General features: G+C 46.2%; 1 protein-coding gene across 7 annotated transcripts in view; it reads right to left on the bottom strand.

Annotated features, from left to right (window-relative positions):
* Window positions 1-11,386, bottom strand: part of RXRA (retinoid X receptor alpha) — a 127,610-nt gene extending 116,224 nt beyond the window's left edge. For 3 of the 7 annotated variants that reach the window (XM_082207934.1, XM_082207933.1, XM_082207932.1), the window contains exon 1: window positions 10,801-11,384. In XM_082207934.1, coding sequence (XP_082064060.1) covers window positions 10,801-10,828 — 28 coding nt within the window. In that variant the 5' untranslated portion in view covers window positions 10,829-11,384. Of the gene's footprint in view, window positions 1-10,800 lie in introns of all 7 variants that reach the window. The other 4 variants (XM_082207931.1, XM_082207930.1, XR_014215630.1 and 1 more) reach the window with 3 other exon arrangements.
* Between the last annotated feature and the right edge of the window lie 1,717 nt (window positions 11,387-13,103).

The raw sequence follows: 13,103 nt of genomic DNA on the forward strand, positions 1-13,103 counted from the left end.
AGGGGCTTAATGTTTTGAAATAATTTCATCTTCCTTTTCAGCAAAACAAAAGTGTTTTATGTGCCTGTCTACAAAATCTTGTAACTGTAGAATTGGAAGAGTCATTTAGTCTAACCCCTCGAAATGCAGGAATCAAAGCCACAAAATCTCTGACCTGATGGCTTTCAAATCCCTATTTAAAAACCTCCAGCGAAGGGAAGTCCAACGCCTTCCCCTGCCAAAGAGTTCTTACTGTCAGGAATATGCACAGCCTGCAGATTTAACACATAGAATAAGAGAGCAAGAAGAACGTACATTTAAAGAAGCGTAGAAAACATTTATTGAATATATGGAAAATAACTGTATACAGCTGAAAAAGCGGACAGGATTAAGATAAATGCAACAGAGTAAATAATTTTTGATGGATGTAAAAGTGGGAAATTTATTTGAATGGTTATCGTAAAATATGCAGGAATGTATGATATATAAAATGACCCATGGAAACAAAAGAGGGGAAGTCATTGGATATTTTAAAATTTGTAAAATGCTTTTTCGGAAGTAAAATTGAAAGTTTAATTTTAAAAAATATTAATAAAAAAGAGTTCTTACTGTCATAAAGTTCTTCCTAAGGTTTAGAAGGAATCTCCATTGTTGTCATTTGAATCCATTGGTTTGGGTGAGTCCTACCATCCGGAGCAGGAGAAAACAAGTTTGCTCCATCTTCCATGTGACAGCCTTTTAGATATTTGAATATGGCTATCCTATCTCCTCTCAGTCTCCTCTTTTCCAGGCTAAACATACCCAGTTCCCGCAACTGTTCCTCATAAGGCTTGGTTTCCAGACCATTAATCATCTTGGTCACCTTCCTCTGCACACATTCCAGTTTGTCAATCTCCTTCTTAAACTATTGTGCCCAGAACTGCGCCTTGATCTGGACATCAGACTTCTATCTATCTATCTATCATCTATCTATCTATATCATCTATCTATCTACTTCATTTATCCAGTTCCCAACTTAGCCTACCTCACAAGGTTGTTGTGGGGATTAAACAAAGTGCGGAGAACCACATTGAGTTTCTCAGAGAGAAAAATGATACATGAATTCAATAAATAAGTACAAATAAATATGCAGGCCATTTCCCCTAATATAATACATTATTTTGACTACTTTCCATAACACACACATATCTACCTGCACAGTTTTCTCCATTATTTCCAACCAAAGAACTGCATCACAGCTCTGGAGAAGTGCAAATTTTGCAGGATAGCAACATTTCACTCCACATATTGTTTGAGGAAGAGCAAATCATGCAGGCTTGTGTTGAAATGCCAAGAAAGCCAAATTTGTTCTGCATCCCCTAAGTCAGGAAACCAGCCTGGAATTTCCTGCAGGAACAGAACATGTACATGGCGGAAGACTCAATTTTTAAAAAAGAAAAAAGAAAAGAATAATGTGGACTAGCATCAACATATTTGGACTTGACCTGCAAAGCTGGCTTTAGTCTAGCCCTGCTTTGAATGTGACTCCATTCTGGTCCTCTTCTCAACTATGTGTCACCTGACTTTCACACCCAAACCCAAGTCTGGCTCTTGGATAAACACCCCTGCAGATGCCTTGAAGTCTGTAGGAGGGGGCCGTTATTTTGCTCTTTCCCTCTCTTCACATCCTGCACCCCATCAACCTGCTCGCTCCCCCGCCCACATCCATAAAAGCATCTGAAAAAGCAGCACCATTGTGGGGAGGGAAACACCATAAACTTTTTTTTTTAAGGCAGAGAAACAGCTGGGAAAGCCATTACCCACTTTATGGGCCCCCAAGATCAGGGCTGCCCCTTTCATTTGGGGGGGCGGGGTGACCGTCTGCAGCCCCAATAAGGCCAAGGGGGGCGGGTCACCATAGTTCACAGGAGGTCCAAATTCAAGACTCCCCAGAAATAAAACCTGACCTCTAAACAGAACAGGGAAGATGGACAAAAGAAAACTTTCCTCAGCTGCCATAAAAGTAGTTAAGTGGGCTGGGCTTGAAGACACCCCCCCCCCAAAAAAAAAAACCCCAAGCCAAGTTTCTCCTTTGAAAGAAGCAGCATTTGATCCATTTCCGTTCCTAAAAGGACATCAAAATTTTGTTGGTTCTGCATTTGTAGGAACTCAATCCTTTAGTTTAGCAGCCCCAATATTTTGGCGCTCCCTGCCCATCGCTACTTGGCAGGCGCCTTCACTGTACTTTTTTCAGCACCTGCTAAAAATATTTTCGTTTAAACAAGCTGCCCCAGATGTTTAGAATGTTGGTGTGAGTTTTAATCGGTTTATAGTCTATTCTTATGTGAATTTTTCAACGCCTTACATTATTGCTGTTTATTTTTTCTTATTGGTTCATTGGGGGGGGGTTACAATCAAGTTGTGTATAAATTTTATGAAATAAATAAAAGGAAGGGGAGCCTGTGACTCTCCAGTTGCTGGTGGGCCAACTACCATCAGCAACCCCATGATGATGGAGGATGGGCAACATAAGGACGGTCACAGATGCTCCGTATCACCCCTCCTTATGAATGAAAATCAACTGTGCTGGAGCTTAAAAATTAATATGCAAAAGTTTAAAAGGCGCAAGGAGATAGGATAATAATATATTAAGGATGGAATAACAAATAAAGTGAATAACGCAACAAAAATAATAGCAGGTGGAGGGAAATACTGGGCTGTGGGGGAGGGAGGTGAAGGGATTAATTGAAATTGTTAAAGATTGGTATAGGATTTAAGAGATTTAATTTTTTATAAAGATTCTATAAGGAAAGCAGAAAGCAGCAAGAAATATCAAGTAAAGGTATTGGAGAGGAGATCAGTGTAAATGAAAACATGAGACTTATGGTTTTGTTACATATGATTTTATTTTGGAGTTGTCTTTATTTTGGAGTTGTTTGTTGTAAAGAATGTATATTATGCGAATAAAATAATCAGGGAGAAAATATGGGGGGAAAATGAATGAAAATCAACTCAGTACTTCTGATCATGTTTAAGGTACCATTTCTTCTATGGCCCCCAACCCCAGTTCTCACACAAGCCCCTTCTGTCCCTTGAACAGGACGGGAAAGAAAGAACACAAGCTTCTCCTGAGGAATGCGGAAGAGTTTTTACAAAAGAGTATCTTTTAAAAATAGAAAAATATTATTGATCATAGAATCATAGAGTTGGAATAGACCACAAGGGCCATCGAGTCCAACCCCCTGCCAAGCAGGAAACACCATCAGAGCACTCCTGACATATGGTTGTCAAGCCTCTGCTTAAAGACCTCCAAAGCAGGAGACTCCACCACACTCCTTGGCAGCAATTGATATGCTGAGCAATGTTTTAAAAATGTATCTGTAATATTACATAAAGTGCCAGCGTGCTGTAGTGGTTAGATTGCTGGACCTAAGAGACATGGGTTCAAATCCAGCACTCAGCCATGAAACTTGGGAGTCAGTTCCTGCCTCTCAGGGTGACCTGCCACATGCAGTTGTTGTGGGGATTAAATGAGAATCTGAGAGAAAAAGGTCCAACATTCCAATCTGGCCATGAAGCACCCCAGGTGTGTCCAAGTCCCTGCCTCTCAGCCCGAACCACCTCACAGGGTTGGTGTGGGGATTAAATGAGGAGGAAGAAAATCAATTAGCCCACCCTGAGCTCCTTGGAGAAAATGGTGAGATATACATGCACTAAAAGAAAAAAGAGAGGAAATGCTTGCACCTGTGGAATGCGCTAGTTGGGTACTGCCCTAAGGGGTTTGCCATCGTCTTCGAGATAGTGATCCCATATCAGTCCCAAAAGATACTTGATGTCATCCTTACTTGAAAGCATTGTAGTAGTACAGTCATACCTCGGGTTGAAGTAACTTCGGGATAAGTACTGTATTTTTCGCTCTATAGGACACACTTTTCCCCCTCCAAAAATTAAGGGGAAATGTGTGTGCTTCCTATGGAGCGAATGCAGGCTCCTTGGCTTCAACGATAGCAACGCGAAGCCTCCAAAGCGCAGAGGGAGGCTTCGCGTTGCTTTCGCTGAAGCCTGGAGAGCGAGAGGGGTCGGTGCACACCAGGCCTGAAGCCTTCGGAGCGCAGCACGAGTTCCCGCTGGGCTCCGCAGGCTTCTGGTTCCTTTTGCTAAAGCCAGGAGGGTCTTGCTCTCCTGGCTTCAGCAGAGAGGGAGAGCTGCGCAGCGCCCCTTCAGCCAAGCGGGAGGAGAAATGGAAGGGGCTCCGTTTCTCCTGCCGCTTCGCTGAAGGGGCACTGAGCAGAGAGGGGGAGAATATTTTTTTCTTGTACTCCCCCTCTAAAACAAGCTGCGTCCTATGGTCCGGTGAAAAAATACGGTATTTTTGGGTTGCACGCTGCGGCGACCGAGAAGTAATGGAGTGTGTTACTTCCAGGTTTCGCTGCTCGTGCATGCACAGACGGTCAAAATGACGTCACGCGCATGTGCAGAAGCGGCGAATTGTGTTCGCTTCCAAATACGAATGGGGCTCCGGAACAGATCGCGTTCGCATCCAGAGGTACCACTGTAGTTGTTATAATTGGAGAAAACACCCTGTCCCTCACACACATACACACAAAAAGCAGAATCCTATAGCGGCCCAGAAATTTGATGTTTGACCACAATGGAGCAGAGATCCCCATCTCCGTGTCAATGTGCTGATTCTGCTTTGATTTGGGATTTTCTCTCTCCAAGACCTGGCATGGAAATGGCATTGCCCATTGCCAAGAACAACAACAGTAATGGATACCTAAAATCCTGGACTGCCTCTTTGCTCTTGATAAAAGGCAGTTTGCTAAAGAATAAAAAGTATGAAAGGTTACCCCGGGCTCCCAGCCAGCAATGCAAAACTCTGGGACCCATTCACTCCGATATCCCTGGATATTAGGAATTGCAGATGGTGTCTGAAACGGTAAAGAAGCGCTCGGCTGGATCAGGCCAGTGGCCCACCTACTCCAGCATCCTGTTCTCACAGTGGCCGACCAGATGCCCATGATAGGAAGCCCATAAGCAGGACCTGAGCACAAGAGCAGCATTCTCCCCTCCTGCGGTTTCCAGCAACCGGCATTCAGAAGAATTGCTGGCTCCAGCTGCGGAGGCAGAGAACAGCCATTGTGGCTAGCAGCCACTGATAGCCCTCTCCTCTGTGAATTTGACTCTAAATCCTCTTTTAAAGCCATCAAAGTTGGTGGCCATCTCTGCCTCCTGTGGGAATAAATTTCATAGTTTGCACTGCATGAAGAAGGACTTTCTTTTGGACTGAATTTCCTTTAGGACTGATGGTGGCAATCCCCCCCCCAATAGGACTCCCTTCCTATTGAGATCAAGAAAGTTCCTTCACTATACAGTGGTACCTCTGGTTACGTACATCATTTGTTTCGGAGGTCCGTTCTTAACCTGAAGCACCACGTTAGCTAATGGGGCCTCCTGCTGCCACCACACAATTTCTGTTCTCATCCTGAAGCAAAGTTCTTAACCCGAGGTACTACTTCCAAGTTAGCGGAGTCTGTAACCTGAAGTGTATGTAACCTGAAGCGTATGTAACCCAAGGTACCACTGTACTCTCTTCAGTGCCTATTAAAAGCATTCTTCTTTAGACAAGTCTGTCCAGATGTTTACAAAGTTGATATGAGTTTTAATCACTTGTTTTAACTTTTGGAATGTTTTAAATTATTGCTGTTAACTTTTCATATTGATAATTTTACTGTTTTAACTTTTTTTGTAAAACTGCTTTGAGGTTTTGCTTTGCCTTTTTTTTTACAATCAAGTGGTGGTGTATAAATTTTAACAAACAAATAAAATATTTTTTATCCCTCCTTGGATATTCCAACATCCAGCTTTGCTGGGTGTCCATGAGATCTTGCACTACAACAAAGAGAGGAAAACTTTTATCTATGAAAGGCCTGGACCACACGTTTGGCCAGAGATGTTCTCACAGTAAACATTTTAGGGGGAGGGGGGCAATATAACCCCGTTCCTTCCAGAATGCTTGGAGGTGTGTGTCTGTAGAGAGGGGGCTGCTAACTTGCAGTCACACATGCAAAGGCACAAAAGGTGGCTTCTGAGATACTGGAGGCCCCAGCACTGCAGGGCTAGGCAGCACTATCTGGTTTTGAAGAGCAAAGCAAACATGAAGAAACATGTTTAACCTATGCTGTTGACATATAAAGGGGGATTTAATCTTTCCCCCCTTTTTTTTTCTTCTAGTTCTTCTTAGCAATTGCTGAGTTTTGAACAAAATAGTCCCAAGGGCAATTCTCCCCTGTGAAAACAGTATTTTAACATTTCATTATGAAATTGCAAGATTGCCTACGCAGAAATGGAGAGTGGGGTGGTGATGGTGCAGAAACCAGACCTTTGTCCAGTTTGCAAGCATGATGGCACACCAGTCATCCTAGTTCAAAACCAGCTTTCAGGAGGACAAGGACAGTCCTCTCATTTTGCAAAGCCCAAGGTCCACATCCCTCCATAGACAACCTTTGGGCCACTTGGTAAAGCAGAGGTGATCAACTTCAGGATCAAACCATTGGCCCATCTAGTCATAAGAAGATAAGAAGAGCTTGCAGGATCAAGTCCATCTAGTCCAGCATCTTATTCTCACAGTACCCAACTGGATGCCCTAATGGGAAACCCTCAATCTGGACCTGAGTGCAACAACATATCCTTTCCAGTAGCTGGACAGGAAACCCTTGGGCATGGTTCTGCTATCACAGCCGGTCTCTTTAAGAGACTGGCTGCTGGATCAGGCTAAAGAGGGCTCATCATTGTCCAGCATCCTGTTCTGAGGTTGGCCAACCAGATGCTCCAATGCAAAGCCTTCAAGCAGAACCTGAGCACAAGAACACTCTCCTGTCCTGCTGCTTCCAGCAACTGGTATTCAGAAGCAGACTGTGGAGGCAAAGCCACAAACCTGAGGCACATCCATGCCCAATGGCTTGGCTGAAGGCAAACCCTGACTCACAGCAAGTCAAAAAAAATGAAGTCTAGATGGGGTTTCACTGTGTGCCTTAACCACACTCTCACTTTCAGGGTGGAGGAATACCAAGAATCCAGGAAGAGCGGATGCCATCCTTTTGAGCTCTTCATGGGTTATCTTGAGGCACCTCTACTACACACACACACACACCGCAGCAGCAGCACAAAAGAGAGAATTATTCCCTCATACCCACAACACATGACTCAGTTGCCTTCCAAAAACTTGGGAGTTGGGAGTCTTGGGAGGAAAAAAAACAGCCAGAAGATAGCACTGTAATTGGGCGTGGTTGGGAAATCAGTCTGAGGGGGTCATACAGACAGAGAAATGACCACAGTCTTCTGCCTTTGGATGGTAAGGTTTTTCAGTTTGTGTCCACAACTTTCTAAGCAACCTTCCAGAGGCCATGAGCCGGTTGTGGGCAAGGCTAGAGGAAAAGGTGAGCAGAGGAGCAGATGTGAATTTTATCTTTGTGCAGTAGACTAGTTTCAACACCTACACACCTCCTCCATCCTCTGTCCAGGCAAAGCAAAAGGCATCATCACAGATCAAGGACACATCGCAGCCAGACAAAAGCAGTTGTTAAGGAGCAGGGCCAGAGAGGGGTGTGGTCTAGGAAGAGAATGTGACTTGGGGGGTGCCCTGAGGGCCAGGTAGAGCATGCTGGAGGGCCACTTCAGCCTCCCAGGACTCATGTTCCTCACTCCCTGCCTTCAAGACCAATGCATTTATTATGACGTAAGTTTTCATAGACTCAAGCCTTCTCCATCAGATTCTAAAAATTTGCAGGTACCTAAAGGAGAATATTGTGCTTGCTGTTTCATAGAATCAAAGAATCTCAGAGTTGGGAGAGACCCTGAGGATCATCTAGTTCAACCCCCTGCAATGCAGAAATCTCAACACAGAATTATAGAAGAGTGGAAAGTGACCCTGAGGGTCATCCAGTCCACCCCCCTGGAATGCAGGAACATGCAGCTGTCCCATACAGGAATCAAACCTGCAACCTTCGCATGATCAACACCAAGCTCCAACCAACTGAACTATTTGGGGGCTCGTATGTGTGCGTGAATCCTACTATCAGTGAGCATAGCCACTTTCATAGTCAGACCCCTGGTAGCTGATTGGTAGCAGCTCGCCAGGAGTTCAAGCAGAGGGGCTCTGCCTACCCTGTCCTGGAGATGTCAGAGAATGAACCTAGGACCCTTCTGCATGCAAAGCAACAATTCCCAAAATAATAAAGTAGTTATTCTAGTCCTCATCATTCTGGATAAAGGGTTCAATTGAACAGGAATGTAGGGAGCTGCCTTATCCTGAATCAGACTACTGGACTTTCTAGCTCAGTACAGTCTGCACTAAGAGCGGCAGGGGATATTTGCAGCCCTACCTGGAAATACAGGTGAGGATTGAACCTGGGACATTCTGCATGCAAAGCGGGTGCTCAGCCACTGAGTTATGCTCTTCCTCCAAACTAATAGCCCAGTCCTTGTGCTTCTAAATAAATAAGCTGTCTCATATTGAGTTCGCACATTGGTCCACTGAGCTCAACGCTGTCTGCGCTGAGTGGCAGATATGAGTCTCTGCCTTTACAGTCAGGGGACCTTCTCAGAACCTACCTGGAGATGCAATTGGCAACTGAACCTGGGACATTCTGTATGCAAGAGGAAAGCAAATTCCTTGGAGGCTGTAGAAGGAGGGTTTTATCCGCACAGTTCACACATTTTATTCGTTATTTATTAGGCATTTTCATCTCTCACTCTTTCATCTTACCATCTTAGGGCACATTGCAAATTGATTAAAGATGCAAAGGACCAAAGAAACAAGGCAGAGTGAATAAAAATAAGATCAGATCATGGGGGGATACGATGAAGAAAACCTTTGTCACGGATGCAAAACTTTGGGACTAGTTCACTACAAAGTTTACTATCATGAATGGAAGGAATCAAACCCAAGGCAACACTAAAAAAACATAAGGCAAACTTGCTGGTTCAGGTCAGTGGTCCATCTAGTCCAGCATCCTGTTATTACCATGGCCAACCAGGTACCTGAATGGGAAGCCCCAAAGCAGGAGCCCTCTCCCCTCCTGCAGTTTACAGCAACTGGTATTCAGAAGTGTTGCTGTCAGTCAGAGCATAGCACTGTGGCTAGTGGCCATCAATTTGCCCTTTCCAGTGACACCAACCCTGGTGGTTAAGAGATTATTAAGAGAAGGGTGCAAATGCAGCCCCCCACCCCAGCTATCTCCAAGTGCAGCACATCATGAGGCAAACCACAGAAAGAGGCCACACTGAACCTGCTTCTCAGAACTTTTATCATGTTCAGCCGTGAGCATCAACCAGGAGAGGGGGGGGAGAGAAGAGAGGGAGAAATCCAGACAGTGGCAAAGGCTAGCAAGTCAGAACAGGGCTGAAAAACGCTTGAAACTCTTGTCACAAATAAGGAAGAAGAAAAAAATCACAGGTGGAAATTAATTTGAAAGAAAAGGAAAGGGGGGAAAGGAGGAGGTGTAAGACTGGGGGTGGGAGTGGTGTCGGGGAATCCCCTCATCATCCAATATTTCTGTCAAGACCAGGCTCCTGGATCAAGGCTGGCTGTAACCCTTACAGACTTTGTAAATAGTCCTGCCAAATGCATTGTGCTTTTGGGGAGATTTTTGGGAGGAGAAGATGCATTGGAAATAGATTTAAAGAGAAATAAAAATTAAAGGAGGGGAGGAATATCATGGGGGTGAGGGAAGAGCAATAGGTATGTTCTTTAAAGTTACAGTTCCAGAAAGATGCTAGGATTCAGGATTTGCCTTCCCCCCAAGGGGGGCGGGATAAAAAAAATTACAAATCGCCCTAAAATCCAGAAGTGGAAACTGTTAACCAATACAGTTTTTCCTGCTTAAAAAGCCCGCCCCCTAAAATCACAAGGAGCTGCTTATTCTATTCAGAACTCAAAAGTCAAAACGCAGAGCTGGACTGGGAAGTTAACTGGATCACTTTTCTGCTATTTTTCTTTTGAAGAGAAACTTTCCCACACCGTGGTGGGATCACCGCCGGAGTTTTGCAACAGTTGCAAGATCAGGCCTTTTTCCTCTCGATTTTGAAAGCCTCTTTCGGATCTCTCTCCCTCCCCCTCCACTCCGCCCCACGTTCAATCGCTCAACCCACTGCCAACTTCCAAAGGCGAAAAAGGAAACGCAGCAAGACCCGATCCCAGAAACGGTGTCTTCCCCTCAAACAACAACAACAAACCCATTCCCTCCCCACAGCAATTAAGAGTAGGGTTTTTTTTGGGGGGGGGGATGCATGGGCTCTTCCTTGGACTGTCCCAAGGCGCTCCATGCAAATTTGCAGAGATCACTTTTTTAAAAAAGCATCTAAAAGAAAAATCAAATGCAACACAACAGATCGCCGTGGCCTGCCCTGATTTGCCCATGATTTGCACCGGGAGAGTGAAAATGACGAGGGAGCCTTGTGAAATTGACAAGGCCGCTTCTTTGAAATGTTATCAAAGGGGTTTTCGCTCCTGGCCACCCCCTTTCCCCTCCCCCCCCCCTAGAGAGCGAGCGGAGAGCTCGGACCTTCTCTGTGATCAAAAGATCGGCTGCGTAATAAAGACATTTTACCTCCCCCACAACACACCCCATTTCCCAGATCCCTTTCCACGACACTCAATATTGTGTCTGGGTGTGTGTGTGTAGCACTGGCAACATAGAGATATTACAATATAGCTTTGCATTTTTTTTCCCCCAAAGCGGCCCCTCTCCAGCTCCCCACCACCACCACGCCGCCCCGCTTTCCTTTTTTTTTTAAAAAAAAAAAATTAGAAGCCGAGGAAAATCAGCCAATAAAACTCACCCAATGGAAGAAAATGCTTGGTGTCCATCGTTTCTGGTTTAACTCATGCCAAACGCGATTTGTGGGAGAGCGATCGGTGGAGGAATTTCTTTTTTCTTTTTAATTAAAAAAGGAAGGGGAGCAAAGAAAGAAGAAGAAACCTCACAGGACCAAAAAAAAAAAAAATCAAAGCCGGAAGAAGGGTTTTGGGGGTTTTTTTAGGAGGCAGATTTAAGTGATTTTTTTTGCCCCCTCTCCGCAAGAATTACTTGTGCAAAGGTTGGCTGTTTGGAGATTGATTTGTTGATTGGGGGGGCCTCCCCCCTTTCGCCCCTCTCTTTCCTGCTCCTCCTCTACTCCACCCCACACTTGGAAGAAAAATAAAAAAGATGAATGTGACTGTCTCTAGGTCTGGATAGGAAAACGCCGCCAAGAAAGTCCCAGCGAGAGGCGAGTCAAAATTCCGCTCCCACGGGGTCCGCGCGAAGCTGAGACGGAGGGAGTTGTTGCAAACTCACCCAACAATATAACTAAAGTACTCGGGTGTGTGTGCGCGCCCGCGCGTGCCCCGCTCTGTTTCTGTCTCTCTCACTCACTCGCTCACTCGCTTTGCTGCTTCTCCCCTTCCACCGCCCGCAGCTGAAATTGCAAAAGGGACCCCGCCAAGGGGTAACCTGACGGCCGACAGGTCTAGCAGCGACGGGGCATTGTCCGGGTCTCAGGGCGCGCGCAGCTGGGATTTTAAGGAGGGGGAGTTTCGGAGGGGGAGATTTCCTAGGGACCTTAGGAACCAACTCCTACAGCCAGGCTCCCTTCGTCCCCCACATAACATACTTGAGGGGGCTTAGGGGACCCCAAAGTTGGTGGGCATTGCGAGTCAAATGGTGTGTTGCCTGCCATGTCCTGTGATCGATTATGCGTGGCGGGGCTTACCTGCCACACACCCACCTCAATATTTTATTCAAGTTGTCACCCCTGCTAGGGACATAGGATGCTGCCTCATCCTGCATGCAAAGCTTAAGCCCACCAACTGAGAGCTATATGGCCCTTATCCTAAGATTCTAGTCCTCATCGTTCTGGATGAAGGGCTGCCATAGATAGAAACAGTGGAAGCTGCCTTCTACAGAGTCAAATCGTTGATCAACCACCTCAGTACTGTCTTCACTGACTAGTAACAATGGCTCTCCAGGGTTCAAGGTGAGAGTCTTTCCCAAAGGTGTAGTGGGGGGGGGGCTGGGGGCTGCCCCAGGCACAGTTGTTGTTTTTTGAGGGTCACAGGGAGGGCATCTTCCTTCTCAGCCACCCTCCAGCTGAGAGGGTGCCTGAAAAGGCTGCAGCAGCCCAGGTGCCCGAAGAGCCCAGCGCTGCTTGCAAAAGCAACTTGGGGCTGGGCTCGCAGGGTTCCTGAACCGCCATTTCCCTCCCAGCTGCCCTCCAGCTGGAGGGTGCCCGAGATGGACACCCCAGCTCCCTGCAAGCCCAATGCCACCCCTGCGAGTCTCACAAATCAACTCTGGGTTTGCAGGGCGCTATGAATGTGCCCCTCAAAGCCAGCCAGCCAGAGAACCAGGGTCACTCCAGCGGCATGTCCAGTGTCCATGGTGTGCTGTGCATGCCCTGGCACATGTGCACCTGCCCCAGGCACTGAGGGGAATGCTCCACCACTGTCTCTTCCCTCAGCCCCACCAGGAGATGTCATCAGGAATTCGACCTGGGACCTTTCCTGTGTTGTCCACAGGCTCCACCATCAAGTGATAAGCCTTAAAAATGAAGTAAGGTTCTAATCCTCATGGTTCTGAATTAGGGTTGGTTTGGCATCTGTCCGTCCCATGAGACAATGGAGGAGTGCACCTTTGGGGGTTAAGTCAAACTGCTGGAAGGTTACAGTGTCCGCTGTGGCTGTAACTGCTGCTTCTTGCATTATCATTGCTGCGTTTTCAACATCAAAGCGACCTCTCTGGGGTGTAAGCCTGGACAGTGCGCATGGAGGTCTTGGGCTGGTCAGATGACAAGCAATACGTTTGGCACCAACTTGGCTGCAGGAGTTGCCCAAAGGAGGCACACAAGGTGCCAGCCATCCACTTTAGGGACTCTGCTCCAGATTTGTGTAGGGTTTACTCCTTTGCCTTTTCCTCTCCCAAAGATGTCCCACAATGCAGTGGATAGAGATTATTCCTCAGGGTTTACTCCCAAAGCCTTTGTCCCTAATGAGTATAGCCACAAGGCAGCAGAGGTTTAAGGCCAGAATTTTCCTTCTAGGTTAAACCTCCAACCTTCCCAGATTGAGGAGCTCCTTCTGCCCCTCACTTCCCTCTCCAGCACAT

Source organism: Podarcis vaucheri (genome assembly GCF_965113315.1).
Source record: "Podarcis vaucheri genome assembly, chromosome: Z".
NCBI classification, from domain to species: Eukaryota; Metazoa; Chordata; class Lepidosauria; order Squamata; family Lacertidae; genus Podarcis; species Podarcis vaucheri.